At 42.7% G+C, this 19,937-nt stretch overlaps 1 protein-coding gene across 1 annotated transcript; it reads right to left on the reverse strand.

Annotated features, from left to right (window-relative positions):
- Positions 1-4,407: 4,407 nt before the first annotated feature.
- LOC120030963 (zymogen granule membrane protein 16-like) lies at positions 4,408-5,560 on the reverse strand. The gene is made up of 3 exons (XM_038976468.1): positions 5,509-5,560; positions 5,110-5,266; positions 4,408-4,774 (listed from the first exon to the last, which is right to left on the reverse strand). The coding sequence occupies exons 1-3, from the start codon at positions 5,558-5,560 to the stop codon at positions 4,408-4,410; spliced, it is 576 nt and encodes a 191-aa protein (XP_038832396.1).
- Positions 5,561-19,937: the final 14,377 nt, after the last annotated feature.

The following is a 19,937-nucleotide window of genomic DNA, read 5'->3' on the forward strand; positions in this document are numbered from 1 at the left end:
GTTGTCTGCTTATGCCTGCCCATACCATAACCCCACTGCCACCATGCGGCACTCTGTTCACAATGTTGACATCAGAAAACCACTCGCCCACACAACGTCATACACGCTGTCTCCATCTGGCCGATATAATTGAAACCGAGATTAATCCGTGAAGTGCACACTTCTCCAGCGTGCCTGTGGCCATCGTAGGTGAGCATTTGCCCACTGAAGTCGGTTACGACGCCGAACTGCAGTCAGGTCAAGACCCTGGTGAGAACGACGAGCACACAGATGAGCTTCCCTGAGATGGTTTCTGACAGTTTGTTAAGAAATTATTCGGTTGTGCAAACCCACAGTTCCATCACCTGTCTGGGTGGCTGGTCTCATACGATCCCACAGGTGAAGAAGCCAGATGTGGAGGTCCTGGGCTGGCGTGGTTACATGTGGTCTGCGGTTATGGAAGTACTGCCAAATTCTTTAAAATGACGTTGGAGGCGGTTATGGTAGAGAAATGAACTTCTCTGACAACAGCGCTCATGGACATTTATGCAGTCAGCATGCCAATTGCACTCTCCCTCAAAACTTGAGACATCTGTTGCATTGTGTTGTGTGACAAAACTGCACATTTTAGAGTGGCCTTTTATTGTTCCCAGTGCAAAGTACACCTGTTTAATGATCATGCTGTTTAATCAGCTTCTTGATATGCCACACCTGTCTTGGCAAAGGAGAAATGCTCACTAACCAATGTAAACAAAACAAATTAGAGAAATAAGCTTTTTGTGTGTGTGGAAAATTTCTGGGAAACATGGGACCAACACTTTACATGTTGCGTTTTTGTTGTTCAGTGTATATACAATGAAAACTTGTCAAAAACACTTACTGTACATCATTTGAAATGTTGCCCAGGTTTTGCCTTGAGGGTCAAATAGAGGGGGATACATTTACTCAGATTATTTAGTGATTCTGGTCTGAATATACAGTAGGGATGCAGTAGTCAAGCTAACATTTTAGGCTCTATAATAAGCTATAATGTAGCATTGTTCATGGTTTAACAACTATATTTTTAAAAATCACATAATTTCTTTAAGATTTGCAACCATCCCATTGCAGTATCATCCACATTACACTAAATGCAAATAGCAAAAATCCATATAATCTTTGCCCCATTTTAAATCGGTGGCTGTTCCTCAAATTAGCTCGAATTTACTGGGACTAAGACAATGTTTCAAGGAACCACATACTTATTCTGTAAAACAAAGACAATAGAATGAAATTAGAAAAGTTTTTTTTTTATCTCACCTTAACTAGTTAAGCAGCTTTGACTGTTGAACCATGCATATACTGTATAAGCCCTATCTATAAAACTGTCAAATCTAGACCAACCACACAGTTAAAGCTACAGTCTGTGATTCGCAACAAAGTGGTGTCCCTCCCCACCACTTATTTTGGTATACAGCTGAAAATTGAACAGCGTCCCAAATCTCAGACTGTAGCTTTAACTAAAACACTATTTAGCTTGTCATGCAATGCCAGGCTAGAAGGAGAGCAGACTTCATAGACAAAATGTTTGATGTTATGAATGGGTATGGCAGATATACGTTCCAGACATTATGGGTGTGTTGGATAGTAGCGCTGGGAATTGCCAGGGACCTCACGATGCGATGTTATCACAATAATTAGGTGCTGATAGGATATGTATTACGATTCTATACTGTGATTTTATTGTGATGCGATGTTACAAACATATTGCTCACCATATGTCTGTGGCAGAGAGACTAGAAAGCATGAGAAAGTCATGGAAATTGCCCCCCAAAAATGTGCTTCCTATTTAAAATGAAAATGGTGAACAGTCTATGAAGGAAAATAAGAGTTTTAGTGCAGGGACAGCCAACTAGCACAAAAATAATAGTTTGATATTGTTGATGCGATACGATACTATATATTGTCGAAAATAATATCCCGTTCTGTGACTATCAATTTTCTTTCCTTCATTACTATTGGATAGGCGTTTTAACGGTCTTGCAGTTATAAATGTAATTCCTTATTGACACCATTGAGGTAGGGTTTGTTAAGATGACAGGTTAGCTTATTGTAGCTTCTGGTCACTACTGTATGTACAGTCGTATGAAAAAGTTTGGGCACACTGACAATTTCCATGATTTCCATTTATAAATAATTGGGTGTTTGGATCAGCAATTTCATTTTGATCTATCAAATAACTGATGGACACAGTAATATTTCAGTAGTGAAATGAGGTTTATTGGATTAACAGAAAATGTGCAATATGCATCAAAACATAATTAGACAGGTGCATAAATTTGGGCACCCCAATAGAAAAATCACATCAATATTTAGTAGAGCCTCCTTTTGCTAAAATAACAGCCTCTAGACGCTTCCCATAGCCTCTAATGAGTGTCTGGATTCTGGATGAAGGTATTTTGGACCATTCCTCCTTACAAAACATCTCCAGTTCAGTTAGGTTTGATGGTTGCCGAGCATGGACAGCCCGCTTCAAATCATCCCACAGATTCTCAATGATATTCAGGTCTGGGGACTGGGATGGCCATTCCAGAACATTGTACTTGTTCCTCTGCATAAATGCCCGGGTAGATTTTGAGCAGTGTTTTGGGTCGTTGTCTTGTTGAAATATCCAGCGCCGGCGTAACTTCAACTTTGTGACTGATTCTTCAACATTATTCCCAAGAATCTGCTGATATTGAGTGGAATCCATGCGACCCTCAACTTCCCAGTACCGGCACTGGCCACACAGCCCCACAGCATGATGGAACCCCCACCAAATTTTACTGTGGGTAGCAAGTGATTTTCTTGGAACGCTGTGTTCTTTTGCCGCCATGCATAACGTCCCTTGTTATGACCAAATAACTCAATCTTTGTTTCATCAGTCCACAGCACCTTATTCCAAAATGAAGCTGGCTTGTCCAAATGTGCGTTTGCATACCTCAAGCGACTCTGTTTGTGGCGTGTGTGCAGAAAAGGCTTCTTCCGCATCACTCTCCCATATAGCTTCTCCTTGTGCAAAGTGCGCTGAATTGTTGAACGATGCACAGTGACACCATCTGCAGCAAGATGATGTTGTAGGTCTTTGGAGGTGGTCTGTGGGCTGTTTTTGACCGTTCTCACCATCCTTCGCCTTTGCCTCTCCGATATTTTACTTGGCCTGCCACTTCTGGCCTTAACAAGAACTGTGCCTGTGGTCTTCCATTTCCTCACTATGTTCCTCACAGTGGACACTGACAGCTTAAATCTCTGCGATAGCTTTTTGTAGCCTTCCTCTAAACCATAATGTTGAACAATCTTTGTTTTCAGGTCATTTGATAGTTGTTTTGAGTCCCCCATGTTGCCACTCTTCAGAGGAGAGTCAAAGAGAACAACAACTTGCAATTGGCCACCTTAAATATCTTTTCTCATGATTGGATGCACTTGTCTATGAAGTTCAAGGCTTAATGAGCTCACCAAACCAATTGTGTGTTCCAATTATTCAGTGCTAAGTAGTTACAGGTATTCAAATCAACAGAATGACAAGGGTGCCCACATTTTTGCATAGCCTATTTTTCACATCTGATTTAATTTCATACAACTTAATATTGCTACACTAAAAATCTTTGTCTGGACAATACCCCAGTACTCAGCTTTTATTAGAAAATGAATGGCATGCCACTGTGATCATTTTCTGTGACGACAGAGTAAATGATTATGCAGCCTCAGAGGGGTGCCCAAACTTGTTCATACGACTGTATATTCTTATCAAAAGGAATACAATGAAATATAATGATTAAAGATATGCTTTTTATTAAAATGTCCACAAGCAGATATAGCAGAAAAGGAACAACAAATAACAAATACAGCGTGTATAAAATAATGAAGGTGAAACACCCTGAGACGCTATTATCTCTCCATAATATTTGATTGTTCCATTAATCAAAGATATAATTAATCCTTTAAATCCCATATGATTCTTTCATTTATTGTGATAAAATGTGATAATCTCAAATGATGTGAAACAACGCATGTGGTCTGTGATCCACGCTGACAGGACTGTCAGCTGATGGGCGCTTCATGAGAATTTAAACTGAATGAATTTGAATGTTTAAATTAGCAGTATTTTGTACTGCTTCAAGTGAGGAGTCACCTCAAAAATACTTCCAAAGTACTCAAAACATTCAAATTCATTCAGTTTAAATTCTCATGAAGCGCCCATCAGATAGTGATATAAAAAAACAGTTCTGTCAGCTTCTATGTCAAACATCCGTCCAACATATAGGGTCAGTTTCCTGGACACAGATTAAGTTTACTCCTGGACTAAAAAGCATGTTGAATGGAGAATCTCCATTGAAAGTAACTAGTCCAGGACTAGGCTTAATCTGTATCCGGGATACCATCCCAAAGAGCAAGACATACTTTTTTTCCCTAAAAAATAGGAGTTACTGTTTCCAGTGCTGTTTCCAGAGTACTGTTTTCAGCCCCTTCCATGTACACCAATCCCCAGTGGGCTCCGATGGAGGTGATCCCGGCACCGTTGAAGCGACCGCTGAGCAGCCTCAGCTCATTGCCCATGTTGGCTGGGTAGAAGTTGAAGGAGACTTGGTTGGGCAGGCCGGCTGACAGAGTGCGCCCCATGTTGGTGGTTAACACCAGGTAGCAGATGTGGTCTGCTGGGTTGTACTTCCCAGACACCTCGACGATGGCCTCATCATTAAACAGCTCCATCTCCTGCTTTTCACCCACTTCGTGACCGAACACAGGAGTCCAGGTGTTGCCGTATCTCAGCTGGAACCTAAAACAGAGGAAGCGTTTCACGTTGGTTGTGTTTTGATAAGGTACATTCAGACTGAGAGTGCAGGTAGCGTCAGAGAATATCAAGGAATTACATTTTACATTGTACTCTGGGTTAGATATGATAACACTATTGTTTGGTCATGTACTGAATATGTAATAAACACAACAAATAAATAAATACAGAAAGAAAGAAAGAGTGTCTGTTGGGTAGTGTAGTTGGACTGAGTAAGTGGTGTGTGTTGGGTAGTGTATTTGGACTGAGTCGTGGTGTCTGCTGGGTAGTGTAGTTGGACTGAGTCAGTGGTGTGTGTTCATGGGTCAGGGTCTGCTCACCCGCTGATGTAGGCGTTGTTGTTGTAGTAGTAGTAGTAGTTGTTGTTGTTGGTCTCCCACACTCTGACTCCTGTGATGCGTCCTTCACCGTAGGAAGCAAATGGGCTGCCACCTCCCTGACCCACCGCAGAGGAATACGAGTACGGGTCTTTGATGGCTAAAATAACATGGGCAATATGTTTACTATATTAATAATACATATTTATATATACATCATTTTAATTTTACCAACACATTTCTGAAAGATCTTTACATTATGAATAAAGTGAAGATGAATTAACTAAAGTCCATTTTGTCTCAAAGAAGAATTCCTAAGTCTAACTGAAAAAGACAAGTTGGTGAAAGCACAAAAGCTATTATTTTATCATTACAATTCAGAACTGTATTTTTATTACTCACGCATTGCCAAGCAGCTAGCCAAGAACACGGTGACAACCAGGATTAAGAACATTCTGCAAAAGTGAGGCATCAATACTTAAGACCTTTAATTTCAGTCAATTTTACTCTTACTCTGTTTCACTTTAAATGGTAAAACTTGAAATAATGTAGTTAATAATGTTTTTCGAAGTAGTTTGTCAAAACAACTAAGTCCTTTTACCTGTCAGGTCAACCAGTGTTTCCTAGGAGGGAAAATAAAATAACCTTTTGAATTATGACGTAACAAACAACAAACCATTCTTGAATGTTACATGTTATAAAACAGCTCTAAAAAGGTAAACCTAGTCTTGTTTACTACAATCACTCTTGTAGTGCTAAACTACTGTCACATTCAAAATAATGTCAAATCATTGAATATAAATTTAGAGGCAAAAGGGACAAAATGTTTTTGCCCAAGTACCAAGAGATAATGAGTATTAACTTCATAACATTTCCCACAACAGTATCATGCATTGAATACAAGTTTTCTATTTAGTTAGTTGTGTAGTTACCCACAGTGCTATCTTGAGATGTGTGTGAAAACCTGTGAAAGCTTCTTATCTCTCTGTCTCTGCCAGGTCCTTCTAGTCTACTGCTTCCTCTAAGAACTGTATTTATACCTGCTGAACATTCCATCAGCTCTAGATGGAAGGAGCATGACAAGGAACACCTTTAGTCAGTCACTATAGAGACGTCAGACATTGTTTTCTAGTTGGTCGAGGCCACTTTGGGAGGGAGTGTCAAGGAAATATTTTAAGGAAATAATTGTATTCTTTTGAATTGTAACAAATGAATGATCTGAAATAGGGATAAAAAAAATATACAATCTAACATCCGAACAATTAGAAGAATATACAAAAATCGTATGAATGTGTACGAAAATCGGTCAAAATCAGTCTCCCAATCTTCAGTTGTTTCATTACCCCAAGAGGAACTCCTTCCCTTCAAACATTAACACGCTGAAAAAGACATCTGGATCTGGTCATTAACAGGATGGTTAGTTCAGTGGTTTGCTTAAAAACCTACAGTATTTTATTGTAGAATATTTGTTTCAGTACGTGTATTTCAATTTAATTCTAGAGGGGCAGATGAGACATTTTTTTTGTCTCCATTATCGTCCAACGTTTTCTTTAGTCTGTTACAATACTCACATCTTCATTAAATCACTGGCAACCTGTACATGTTACTACAGGAAAACAATATGATTTCATTTTCTGCAGATTAACCAGATAAATATCAGTAGAAGTTACAAAGTGAGAAAATAAATAAAAGTTTATATACACATTACTAAGTGAAATACCCTGAGGCAGTTGTTACTACCTATCTATAAATGTGATAGTTCAATTAACATATTAATGCAAATATATAATGTAGGACCTTGTTGATAAAAAAATAAATAAAATAAGCTAAAATGTCAGTATAAATCAAATTTGCTATATTAACAACTTTTGTGTATGTAAATTGAGTTATCTATTTTCTTTTAGCTGTGGAAGAATGTGAATTTATCTCAGTTTTTTATTTTTATTTATCTGTTATTTTACCAGGTAAGTTGACTGAGAACACATTCTCATTTGCAGCAACAACCTGGGGAATAGTTACAGGGGACAGGAGGGGGATGAATGAGCCTATTGTAAACTGGGGATTATTAGGTGACCGTGATGGTTTGAGGGCCAGATTGGGAATTTAGCCAGGACACCGGGGTTAACACCCCTACTCTTACGATAAGTGCCATGGGATCTTTAATGACCTCAGAGAGTCAGGACACCCGTTTAACATCCCATCCGAAAGACGGCACCCTACACAGGGCAGTGTCCCCAATCACTGCCCTGGGGCATTGGGATATTTTTTTTTTTTAGACCAGAGGAAAGAGTGCCTCCTACTGGCCCTCCAACACCACTTCCAGCAGCATCTGGTCTCCCATCCAGGGACTGACCAGGACCAACCCTGTTTAGCTTCAGAAGCAAGCCAGCAGTGGTATGCAGGGTGGTAACTACCCATTGGGTAACTACCCATTCAACTACCCATTCAGTAACTACCCATTGGGCACACACTGGTTGAATCAACGTTGTTTACATGTAATTTCATTTCACTTCACTTCAAATGGTAAAACTTGAAGTAAGTTTGTTAATAATGTTTTTCATAGCAGTTCTTAAAAACAAGTCAGGCATTTTACCTGTCAGGTCAATCACCCCAAGGGGGGAAAAGAAAAGACACTTTTTGGAATTGTGAAATGTGACGTAACAAACAACAAACCATTCTTGAATGTGAAATGTTATAAAACAGCTCTAAAAAGTTGAACCTAGTCTTGTTTACTACAATCACTCTTGTAGTGCTAAACTACTGTCACATAAAAAATGTCAGATAATTTAATTTAAATGTAAAGGCAATGAGGCCAAAATGTTTGTGCCCAAGTACCAAGAGATGATGAGTATTAACTTCATAACATTTCCCACACAAGTATTATGCATTAAATACAAGTGAAAGTTTACAACAATTACAAAGATTTTACTGAGTTACAGTTCATATAAGGAAATCAATCAATTGAAATAAATAAATTAGGCCCTAATCTATGGATTTCACATGACTGGGAATACAGATATACGTCTGTTGGTCACAGATACCTTTAAGTAGCGGTGTGGATCATAAAACCAGTCAGTGTCAGGTTTGACAGAGTTGATCAGGCTGTTGACTGTGGAATGTTGTCCCACTCCTTTTCAATGGCTGTGCAGAGTTGCTGGATATTGGCGGGAACTGGAACATGCTGTCGTACACATTGATCCGGAGCATTCCAAACATGCTGAGCGGGTGACATGTCTGGTGAGTATGTAGGCCAAGGAAAAACGGGGACTTTTCTGCTTCCAGGAATTGTGTACAGATCCTTGCGACATGGGGCTGTGCATTTTAATGCTGGAACATGAGGTGAAGGCGGTGGATCAATGGCACGACAATGGTCCTCAGGATCTTGTCACTGTATCTCTGTGCATTCAAATTGCCATCGATAAAATGCAATTGTGTTCGTTGTCCATAGCTTATGCCTGCCCATACCATAACTTCACCGCCACAATGGGGCACTCCGTTCACAATGTTTTACATCAGCAAACCACTCGCCCACACGTGGTCTGTGGTTGGGGGGCCGGTTGGACGTACTGCCAAACTATCTAAAAACAAAGTTGGAGGCGGCTTATACTAGAGAAATTAACATTACATTATCTGTTAACAGCTCTGGTGGACATTCCTGCATTTAGCATGCCAATGGTACACTCCCTCAACCTGAGACATCAGTGACATTGTGTTGTGTGAAAAAACTGCACATTTTAGAGGGGCCTTTTATTGTCCCCAGCACAAGGTGTATCTGTCTAATGATCATGCTGTTTAATCAGCTTCTTGATATGCCATACCTGTCGCATAGATGGATTATCTTGGCAAAGGAGAAATGCTCATTAACAGGGATGTAAACAAATTTGTGCATATTTTAGAGAAATACGCTTTTTGTGCTTATGGAACGTTTCTGGGATCTTTTATTTCAGCTCACGAAACATGGGACCAACATTTTACATGTTGCATTTATATTTTTTGTTCAGTGTACAATAGTTAGTTCACATGAAGATGTATGTAATTCATCTCTATTGAACAAAACAACAAAATCTGGACATTCTGGAGTCCTACTTTGACAGTAAAATATAAGAACTATAGTCTGTTGTCAACCCAAAGTTCGTGACAATCACTGGATTAGGTTTCGTCATGCATTCCTGCTTGGACATGTTAGATGAAACAACTTGAATTCCCCTGTAGTTTATTATTTATACTTCTTAATAAAGCAATAAGAATGACTCAATAAGATGATTACTCGGGGCTGATGCCCCCAACTGTAAAATGTTGTGACACCAGAGGAAAATGTTAGTCTGGAGCTCTGTTTATTTTTTTAATTTCACCTTTATTTAGCCAGCTAGGCAAGTTGAGAACAAGTTCTCATTTACAACTGCGACCTAGCCAAGAATAAAGCAAAGCAGTTCGGCACATACAACAACACAGAGTTACACATGGAATAAACAAACATACAGTCAATAATACAGTTGAAGAAAATCTATATACAGTGTGTGCAAATGAGGTAAGAAAAGGGAGGTAAGGCAATAAATAGGCCATGGTGGTGAGGTAATTACAATATACCAATTAGACACTAGAGTGATTGATGTGCAGAAGATGAATGTGCAAGTAGAGATACAGGGGTGCAAAGGAGCAAGATAAATAAATAAATACAGTATGGGGATGAGGTAGTTGGATGTGCTATTTACAGATGGGCTATGTACAGGTGCAGTGATCTGTGAGCTACTCAGACAGCTGGTGCTTAAATCACTGTAATAGTAACACTTAGGGTAGATGTTCATTCAGGGGAACAATATAGCCCAAGTCGTTAGCTTGGCTTCTATAACGTTTAAGGCTGAAGCAGACAGACAGATAGACAGAGAACAAGAATAAGCACAGAGTGACAGCAGAGAAGATGCTGAGACAGATAGACAGCACAACAGGGAGGCAAACCAAATGTCTAGAGTGGAGGTCCAGTTCTAGTGGTGAGTTGTATCTCCAGTGGTGTTTAACATATTGTATTTGTTTTTAACATCAGATGGTTAAGAATGAGGAGGAAGACCATTTCTTGTAAGTCCCTGGTACAGAAATGGTTAAGAAACACTGCACTGTACTGCCAGTGTTACGTGTCAGCACCAGCGCCTGTGTGTAAGTACGATGTGTAGGGTCAGAGTGTATGTGTGGGGATAGTGTGTGTGTGTATATGGAGTTGGCAGCGCTCATAGTGATGTGGGCTGGTTTAGATAAAATGCCAAATTCTTGTCCCAGGCTACCCCTGTTGTTTTCTAATTTGGCAGGCTACTTTGGAGTGGAAGGAAATACAAATACAATGCCTTCAGAAAGTAGTCCCACCCCTTGACTTTTCCCCCATTTTGGTGTGTTACAGCCAGAATTTAAAATAGATTACATTGAGATTTTTGTCACTGGACAACACACAATACCCCTTAATGTCAAAGTGGAATTATGTTTTTTGAAATGTTTACAAATTAATTAAATATGAAAAGCTGAAATGTCTTGAGTCAATAAGTTGTTATGGCAAGCCTAAATAAGTTCAGAAGTAAAGATTTCCTTAACAAGTCACATAGTAAGTTGCATGGACTGACTGTGTGCAATAATCGTGTTTAACATGATATCTGAATGACTACCTAATCTCTGTACCCACACATACAATTATCTGTAATGTTCCTCAGTCGAGCAGTGAATTGCAAGCACAGATTCAACCACAAAGACTAGGGAGGTTTTCCAATGCCTCGCAAAGAAGGGCACCTATTGGTAAAAAAATGGGTAAATAAAAAAATATGGGTAAAAAAATAGCAGACATAAATCAATGGACCTGTACATTTGTTTTTCAACAGGACAATGACCCATCACACCTCCAGGCTGCGTAAGGACTATTTTACCAAGAAGGAGAGTGATGGACTGCTGCATCAGAAGACCTGGCCTCCACAATCCCCCAACCTCAAACAAATTGAGATGGTTTGGGATGAGTCAGACTGCAGAGTGAAGGAAAAGCAGTCAACAAGTGCTCAGCATATATGGGAACTCCTTCAAGACTGTTGGAAAAGGATTCCAGGTGAAGCTGGTTGAGAGAATGCCAAGATGGTGCAAAGCTGTCATCAAGGCAAAGGGTGGCTATTTGAAGAATCTCAAATATAAAATATATTCTGATTTGTTTAATACTTTTTTGGTTACTACATGATTCCATATGTGTTATTTCATAGTTCTCATGTCTTCACTATTATTATAGAAACACATTATTATAGAAAATAGTAAATAGAAAGAAAAACCCTTGAATGAGTTGGTGTTCTAAAACTTTAGACCGGTAGTGTATGTGTGCCCTTTGTTCCCCAATGTCCTTGTTGGTTATTGTTACCATGTCCGTTGGTCTTGTGAGCACCTGTGCTGCTGTATCGGCTTCCATGCTACGTGTTATTGTGCACTTGTTTTATGGGTCTCGTCCCATGTATTTTTTGGAGGTTTACACCTCGCTCTTTTAGGTGGATAAAATAAATCCCCCTATTACGTATTCCTGCCCTTGTCTCCTATCATTATACAGCGTGACAGAATAACTAACCTACTAAATGGAGACTAGCTGTCAACCATCATAGAGACAGTCCAGCATCAAGGACTGTCTCTCCAGACTCGGCAGCGCCATGAACAGGGTGCTGGCAATCATCCTGCGTTTGGAGGGCAATGTGCAGTCCCTCCAGTCTCCAGCACCGGTTCCAGCACCAGCCACCACACCACTACCTGCCTCCGTCCCATCTGAGCCAGTCCGCGGAATACCTGTGTCCCTTCTGGAGTGCTTTGACGGCGCGCCAGCAAGATGCAAGGGATTCCTTCTGCAATGCGACCTGTAACTCGCTCGCTACAACAAGGCTGTCTCTGGGAGAGACAGGGTTGCCACCATCATTTCGGCACTGACCGAACGGGCCCTGGACTGGGGTGCCGTGGTCTGTGAAACGGGCGGACCTGAGGTCGAGTCCTACGAGCGCTTCACCCTCCTCTTCCACTCGGTGATTGGTCATCCTGTGTAGGGACGAGAGGAGGGTGAGCGCCTACTCCGACTACGCCAGGGATCTAGGACCGCCTCGAAGTTCGCTCTAGAGTTCCGGAATATCGCAGCCTCCACCGAATGGAACGAGTCGGCTCTGGTCACCGTGTGGAGGTACAGGTGGGAGTTGCCATGATAACAACCTGTCACTCGACCAGCTCATCAGCATGGCGAATCATTTGGACAACCTCCTGCGGTCCCGACAAAGACCTGCACGGAATCCAGAGCCCATGGCTACACCTGCTCTGTGGCCGGAGCCGATGGTGGTGGGCTCTGCACGTTTGCCTAAGGCAGAGCGTAGGAGCAGGAGGAATCTGGGCCTCTGCTCCTATTGTGGAGTAAGGGGTCATTTCTCCCCAACCTGACCTCTATCCACTAATAGGCGAGGAGGTGACAAGCTAGGGAATTCTCCTGCTCCAACCCAGGTGGGATGCAAGTTCTCCCTTCCTTTTCTATCAGCTCAACCAGCGTGTTTTCCCATTAAATTCCCTGAATACCCTAGCCCCACACTCCGGTTAGCTCTGATTGTTAGCTCTGATTTCCGGAGCTGCCGGGAATCTTTTAGATTAGTCACCCATTCCGGTTCGAGCCCTGGATAATCGTCCAATAGGGACAGGGCTCGTACATCACATCACTGTTCCCGTTTCTCTGCTGACCCATGACACTTATTTAGAACAGATCACCTTTTTGATTATAGACACCCCCACGCACCCCGTTGTGTTAGGTCTCCCCTGGTTGAGCTGGCATAACCCTGTTATTTCCTGGTCCGAGGGGAGACTGCTGGGTTGGTTGCAGGAGTGTCAGGGGAGGTGTCTCGTGGTGTCTGTCAACACCACTACGGTGGAAAGTCTGGACTACACACCTCAAGTGGAGTTACCGGAGGAATACCAGGATCTGCATCAGGTTTTCTCTAAGACCCAGGCTACACGCCTGCCTCCTCATCGCCCCTGGGGACTGCGCCATTGATCTGCTGTCTGACGCAGCCCTCCCGGGAGGACACGTCTATCTCCTCTCCTATGCGGAGACCGAGGCCATGGAGACCTATGTGCAGGAGAGCCTCCAGCAGGGTTTTATCCGCCAATATACGTCACCAGCCTGCTCGAGCTTCTTTTTTGTTAAAAAGAAAGATGGGGGACTGCGCCCCTGCATTGGTTATCGAACTCTGAAAAAAGCCACCATTAAGTTCAGCTATCCTTTACCCCTCATCCCAACCATCATCAAACAAATGCACGGGGTGCAGTACTTCACAAAACTGGACTTGAGGAGAGCCTACAATCTGGTGCGCATTCGTGCAGCCGTCGAATGGAAAAGCGGCCTTTTCCCACGACCACAGGCTTTTATAAGTATCTCGTAATACCTTTTGGCCTGTCTAAAGCTCCTTCAGTCTTTCAGGCCTTTATTAACGAAGCGTTTCGGGATATGCTGGGACGGGGCGTAGAGAAACATTTTGGTCTATTCTGCTGACCGTGCCCAGCGTGGCTTGTTAGTCAGCTCTGTGCTGTGTAGACTGTTGGAGCATGATCTATATGTTAAACAAGAGAAGTGTTTGTTTTTCCAGCGGTCCGTGTCCTTTTTGGGATACCTCATATCCACGAAGGGAGCGGAGATGGAGGAACAACGCGTCAGCGCAGTCAGGTCATGGCCCATCCCCAACTCTGTGAAAGCAGACCAGTGATTCCTGGGGTTCGCCAACCATTTCCGGAGGTTCATCCGGGGCTGCAGCACGGTGGTCGCACCTCTCACCTCCCTGCTGAGAGGAGGTCCCCAGCGGCTTCGTTGGACGGCAAAGGTGGAGAGGGCGTTTGAGACACTGAAGGCACGCTTCACCGCTGCTCCCGTGCTGGAACATCCCGACCACTCACTTCCCTTTATCGTTGAGGTGGATGCCTCCGAAGTACGAGTCGGGGCAGTGCTGTCCCAGTGCACCGGAACCCCTCCAAAGCTGCGGCCCTGCACCTTTTACTCCAAGCAGCTGAGACCCACCCGGAGGAACTACGACGTAGGTGACCAAGTACTCTTGGTCGGTCAAGAAGGCTCTGAAGGCGTGGAGGCACTGGCTGGAGGGGTCAAAACACCCTTTCATGGTGTGGACGGACCACCGCAACCTGGGCAGTGAAGAGGCTAAACCCGAGACAGGCTCGAAGAACGTGAAGGTGGACACCCTGTCTCGCCTATATGATGCAGAGGAGAGAGATGGAGAGGAGACCCCCATCATCCCTCCGTCCACTATCATCACGCCAGTGGTGTGGGACATGGACGCCGACATACGGCAGGCCCTGCGTACGGAACCTGCACCTGCACAGTGCCCGGAGAACCGCACCTACGTGCATACGGGTGTGTGGACAGCCTCCCTACCTGGGTGCACACGGTGCCTGTGTCGGGTCATTCTGGGATAAGCCGTACCGTCGCCTGCCTGACTGAGAAGTTCTGGTGGCCCACCTTGGCTAGGGATGCCTGGGTTTACATCCATTCCTGCTCCATCTGTACCCAGTCAAAGACACCCAGACACCTCCCTTATGGAAAGCTCCTTCCCCTGCCAGTGCCACAATGACCCTGGTCTCACCCCTTGGTGGACTTTGTGACTGACCTTCCCATCTCCCAGGGGAACACCACCGTTCTCATCATTGTGGACCAGTTTTCCAAAGCTTGTCGCCTCCTTCTTCTGCCTGGTCTCCCGTTGGCCATGCAAACCGCAGAGGCTCTTTGTACTCACGTCTTCCGACACTACGGGATCCCGGAGCACATTGTGTCAGATTGTGGCCCTCACTTCACCTCACGTGTATGGAAAGCATTCATGGAACGCCTGGGAGTCACGGTCAGTCTCACCTCCGGGTACCGTCCTCAAGCTAATGGGCAGGTGGATATGGTAAATCAGGAAGTGGGCAGGTTCCTGAGGTGTTACTGTCAGGACCGGCCGGGGGAGTGGGAAGATTTCTACCTTGGGCTGAGTACACGCAGAATTCCCTCCCCCACTTTTCCACTAGCCTCACTCCTTTCCAGTGCGTGTTGGGGTATCAGTCGGCTATGGCACCTTGGCCTCCAAGCCAGACCGAGGCCCCTGCAGTTTCGGCGCGCTAAGGAGTTCTGGAATGCTGGACACACTTGTCTCCAGCGGGCCGTACATCGGCACAAGGAAGAGGCCGACCGCCACCTCAGTGAGGCGCCTGTCTTCTCTCCAGGCAACTGGGTCTGGCTCTCCACCCGGAACCTGCCCCTCTGCCTGCCCTGCCGGAAGCTGAGCCCGTGGTTTGTGGGGCTGTTTAAAGTCCAGAGGAGGGTTAATGAGGAAACGTACCATTTGCAACTCCCTGCTGATTTCCGCATTAACCCGACTTGTCATGTGTCTCTCCTCAGGCCAGTGGTGCCTGGTCCCCTCGCTGAGGCTGGACCCAGTGACGCCCTGCCTCCTCCTCTGGACATCAAGGGAGGTCTGGCATAGTCGGTCCGTGAAGTCCTGGATTTGAGGCGTCGGGCATGGGTGTCTCCAGTACCTCATCGACTGGGAGGGGTACGGCCCAGAGGAGCAGTGCTGGGTTCCTGCGTTGGACATCCTGGACGCTTTGCTGACCGGGGATTTTCACCGTCGGCACCCTGACGTCAGCACTGCGTCCCTGTGGTCGTCCTCGAGGCCGGTGTCGTCCCGCTGCTGGTGCAGTGTGTCGGGGGGGGGGGGGGGGGGGGGGGGGGGGAGGTCTACGTCACCGGCCTTCTATGCTTCACTGAACTGGATTCATTGCCACCAACCCCGGACTGTCTTGTCTCATTGCGCACACCTGGTTCCCATTCCCCCTGATTAGTATGTGTATATATGTGCCCTCTGTTCCCCATTGTCTTTGTCGGTTATTGTTACCATGTCCGTTGGTCTTGTGAGCCCCTGTGCTGTTGTATCGGCTTCCATGCTACGTGTTACTGTACACTTGTTTTCCGGGTCTCGTCCCATGTATTATTTAGAGGTTTACACCTCGCTCTTTTGTTTGGGTGGAGAAAATAAATCCCCCCTTTACGTATTCCTGCGCTTGTCTCCTATCATTATACAGCGTGACAGCTTGTAATAATTTAGCATCAGAAAAGTATTATTGTCTACACATCAACAGCCATCACAAGAGAAATGAAACTATCACTTGTATGTAGAAGGCTGTAATTTTCAGACAAAATTAATGGTACCTTTTAAATCTCACAAACATTGCTCTCACACATGGTTGGATTTAAATCCTGGAGTATTCACAACTACTAGAGTATCTTCACCATCGGCGGATGAATCACTTGCAAATATTCAGGAAGAAGAGTTTGTTGATGATGCCAATGCTTCTTCTGATTTGTATTGTACAGCTAAAGGCTTAGCAACTATTATTGAGGAAAGATGTGCATCTTCTCTACTGAAATTAGAGCATTTGGTCCATGTGCCAAGCTCAGTTATTGATGAGTTTTTAAGGGAGCTCCATCATTTGATTTGTTCCGCAGCAGTTATTCTGAATGTCGTTCTTTCCCCGAGAAAGGCAGTTAACCCACTGTTCCAGGGGTGCTGAATAAGTGGGTGTCAATTAAGGCATCTCTCATTCAGAGGGGTTGGGTGAAGAAAGACTGTGTTTTCACAGGCAACTTAACTAATTTTCACGCCATCTCTGGCTATACTCCAGATCTTGGTCACAATATTTTTGGGGGTATTGTCCCAAACGAGCTGTCTCACTGCTTAGCATTACTTGTATCAAGACAACTTTTTACATTGGATTACCTGAATACAGTTATTCTGAATTTCCCCTACAAGTGGTCAGACAAGACAAACAGACCTCACGTGTTACCACACAGATTTTCCAGTAGAAAAACGGGTGTAAACGCTCATGAAAACTGGTGTTTGCTAAGGTTGCTACCATTTTTGATCATCCCCTTGTACCTGAAGATGAGCCAGCATGGCTTGTACTTATGGACCTGAAAGACATCATTGAGCTTGTTGTTGCCCCTGTGCATAGTGATGACTCTATTTCGTATCTAGAAAGCAAAATAATTGAGCACAGGCAAAGAGTTTTTCCCTGGCGTTAGGCTTCTGTAACCGGAGGTTGCTGGATCGAATCCCTGAGCTAACAAGGTAAAAATCTGTCGTTCTTTCCCCGAGAAAGGCAGTTAACCCACTGTTCCAGGGGTGCTGAATAAGTGGGTGTCAATTAAGGCATCTCTCATTCAGAGGGGTTGGGTTAAATGCGGAAGACACATTTCAGTTGAATACATTCAGTTGGACAACTGACTGGGTATCCCCCTTTCTACTGAAGCATCATTATCTGGAACACTACTCCCAGATGATTAGTTTTTCTGGTCCTCTTGTAAGGCTGTGCTGCCCTACCAAGCAAAAAGGCAGTAGCTGCTCATAGTGTGGAACTGAGAAAAATGCCTTTTTTTTAACCTTGATTAAACAGTAACTTTATGCAGTTACTGCTAACATGACCCCCCATTTTCTCCAAAACACAATACAATATAGGCAGGATACTTGTCCACATGATTAAGCATTGTATTTAATGTAGCAAAAATGACATTAACTAATTTTTGACCAAATGAGCAGTTACTGCCTTTTTGCTTGGTCATTGTTAGGACAACGCTTCTTATTTTTTAAACAGATATATAGCCTACAGCACTGTGATTTAGACCTGTGCAATTTGTTGAACACTGAATGTCAGTAAATGGACATTTGTCTTTCCAAAGCGCTGAACCGTTACAAAAAATACAGTATAATTTTTGAAACTCATGCCTGTTGCCTTCTTTGTCACTGATGCAAATGGTCTCTTGCTCCTTGGTTCTACATTTTAGCATGTACTTTATATTTCCCTATTCATTAGTGTAAATACAAACACTAAGGTAGAAAGTGGCAGCATTTCATCTTGTGCTTACATGAATAATTATGTAGAACCTGGTCTATAATATAAATGATGGACGAAGTTCTACATAATTATGAGTAATATCAATAACATAATGTTAATTATTAAGTAGTTGTCACGCCCTGACCGTAGAGATCCTTTTTATGTCTCTATTTTGGTTGGTCGGGGCGTGAGTTTGGGTGGGCATTCTATGTCTGGTGTAATATGTAATATTCTATGTCTGGTGTAATATGTAATATTCTATGTCTGGTGTAATATGAACACTTACCACGCTGCACCTTGGTCCTCTTCTCCTTCTCCTCTATACGACGAGCGTTACAGTAGTGATCAGGTTTAGGGAACATGATCAAATCCATTTGAAGCTACACATTTAATTCAGATAAAATTAGCTTTACCAAACCATGTTAAATTGATTCTATTCCATTACAATGCATTTACTTGAACAAATTATATTTGCTTGACAAAAATAATAAAAGAAAACTGAAAAATAATAATTGTGTTTATCTAACATGTTTCATTCATTTGGAACCGATGTACATATTTTAATTAATTACATTCAAAGCACCATCTTTTTCAGTGCATTACAAATGTAGACATAGAGGACAAAAGTTAAATACTCTACAAAAGATAAATCAGAGTTAGAAATGAAAATGAAAGAAAAATTTAATAAAATCACTATCTTAGAAAAATCCCATAAAAACCTTTACAAGGTAAAGAAAATAAATTGTCTGAACTTAAGCAGGAATATGATATTTTACTTTTGAAGAGAGCCAACAACTACAGGTTATACTCAAATAAAGAATAATACTTAATGGCAAATAAATCTGGTAAATATCTTGCAGCTCTCACAAAACGAATACATGCCAAACCACTTGTAATTTTAAAAGATAAAGATACAAGTGTGTTAATTAGAAACAACAAAGTGATTATTGTCATTTTTAAAAGCTTCTATAAAAATCTATATACATCAGAATTAAACAACAGTTGGACTGATCCTACAGCCTTCTTAGACTCAACAACCCTGATGCAATTATCAGCAGACAGAAAATAATCATTAAAACAGAGATTACCCCAAAATAAATATCAGATACTGTTAAAACATTAGTGTGGAGAAAAGCACCAGGAATGGACAGCTTTCCTATAGAATTCTATTGAACATTTTGGGACACGGTAGTGCCCCTATTTACACAATGACAACACACATGCCACTCAATTCAGTGCTTCCTAGTTCCTCGTATCACACAGTTATTTCAGTTATATTAAAACCAGGAAATCTGTGGAGTTCCCTGATGATTACAGACCCATAAATTTAGTAAATTGTGACAATAGAATATTAACAAAGCTCATAAGCAACAGAATGTCAAAAGTCTTACCAGACTTGAAACATATTAATCGAACAGGATTTATGACACTTACAAGAAAATACAAGTACAAGTTTCAGTTTAATACAATATGCTAAAAAACAAGATAGAGATTTATCAAGGAAGGCTGTTGATTCCGAAAAGGCTTTGGACCGTCTATTCAAAACTTTGGAAGCTTTCAACTTTCCAGCTGAACTAATAAATGTAAAAAAAATATAATGTACAGTGTTATTAAGCAGTAAGGCCAGAGGGGGTGTGGTATATGGCCAATATACCATGGCTGAGGGGTGTTTTTATGGAAGACGAAAAGCGAATTCCCTGGACACAGCCTTTAGCCGTGGTACAGTGACCATATATCACAAACCCCTGAGGTGCCTTATTGCTATTATAAACTGGCTACCTGATTAGAGCAGTAAAAATACATGTTTTGTCATACCCGTGATATGGTCTGATATACCACAGCTGTCAGCCAATCAGCATTCAGGGCTCGAACCACCCAGTTAATAATTTGTATTTATAAAGTACATTTTGCAATGCATTAATCCATCA

Source organism: Salvelinus namaycush, chromosome 37 (genome assembly GCF_016432855.1).
Source record: "Salvelinus namaycush isolate Seneca chromosome 37, SaNama_1.0, whole genome shotgun sequence".
In the NCBI taxonomy this organism is placed as follows: domain Eukaryota; kingdom Metazoa; phylum Chordata; class Actinopteri; order Salmoniformes; family Salmonidae; genus Salvelinus; species Salvelinus namaycush.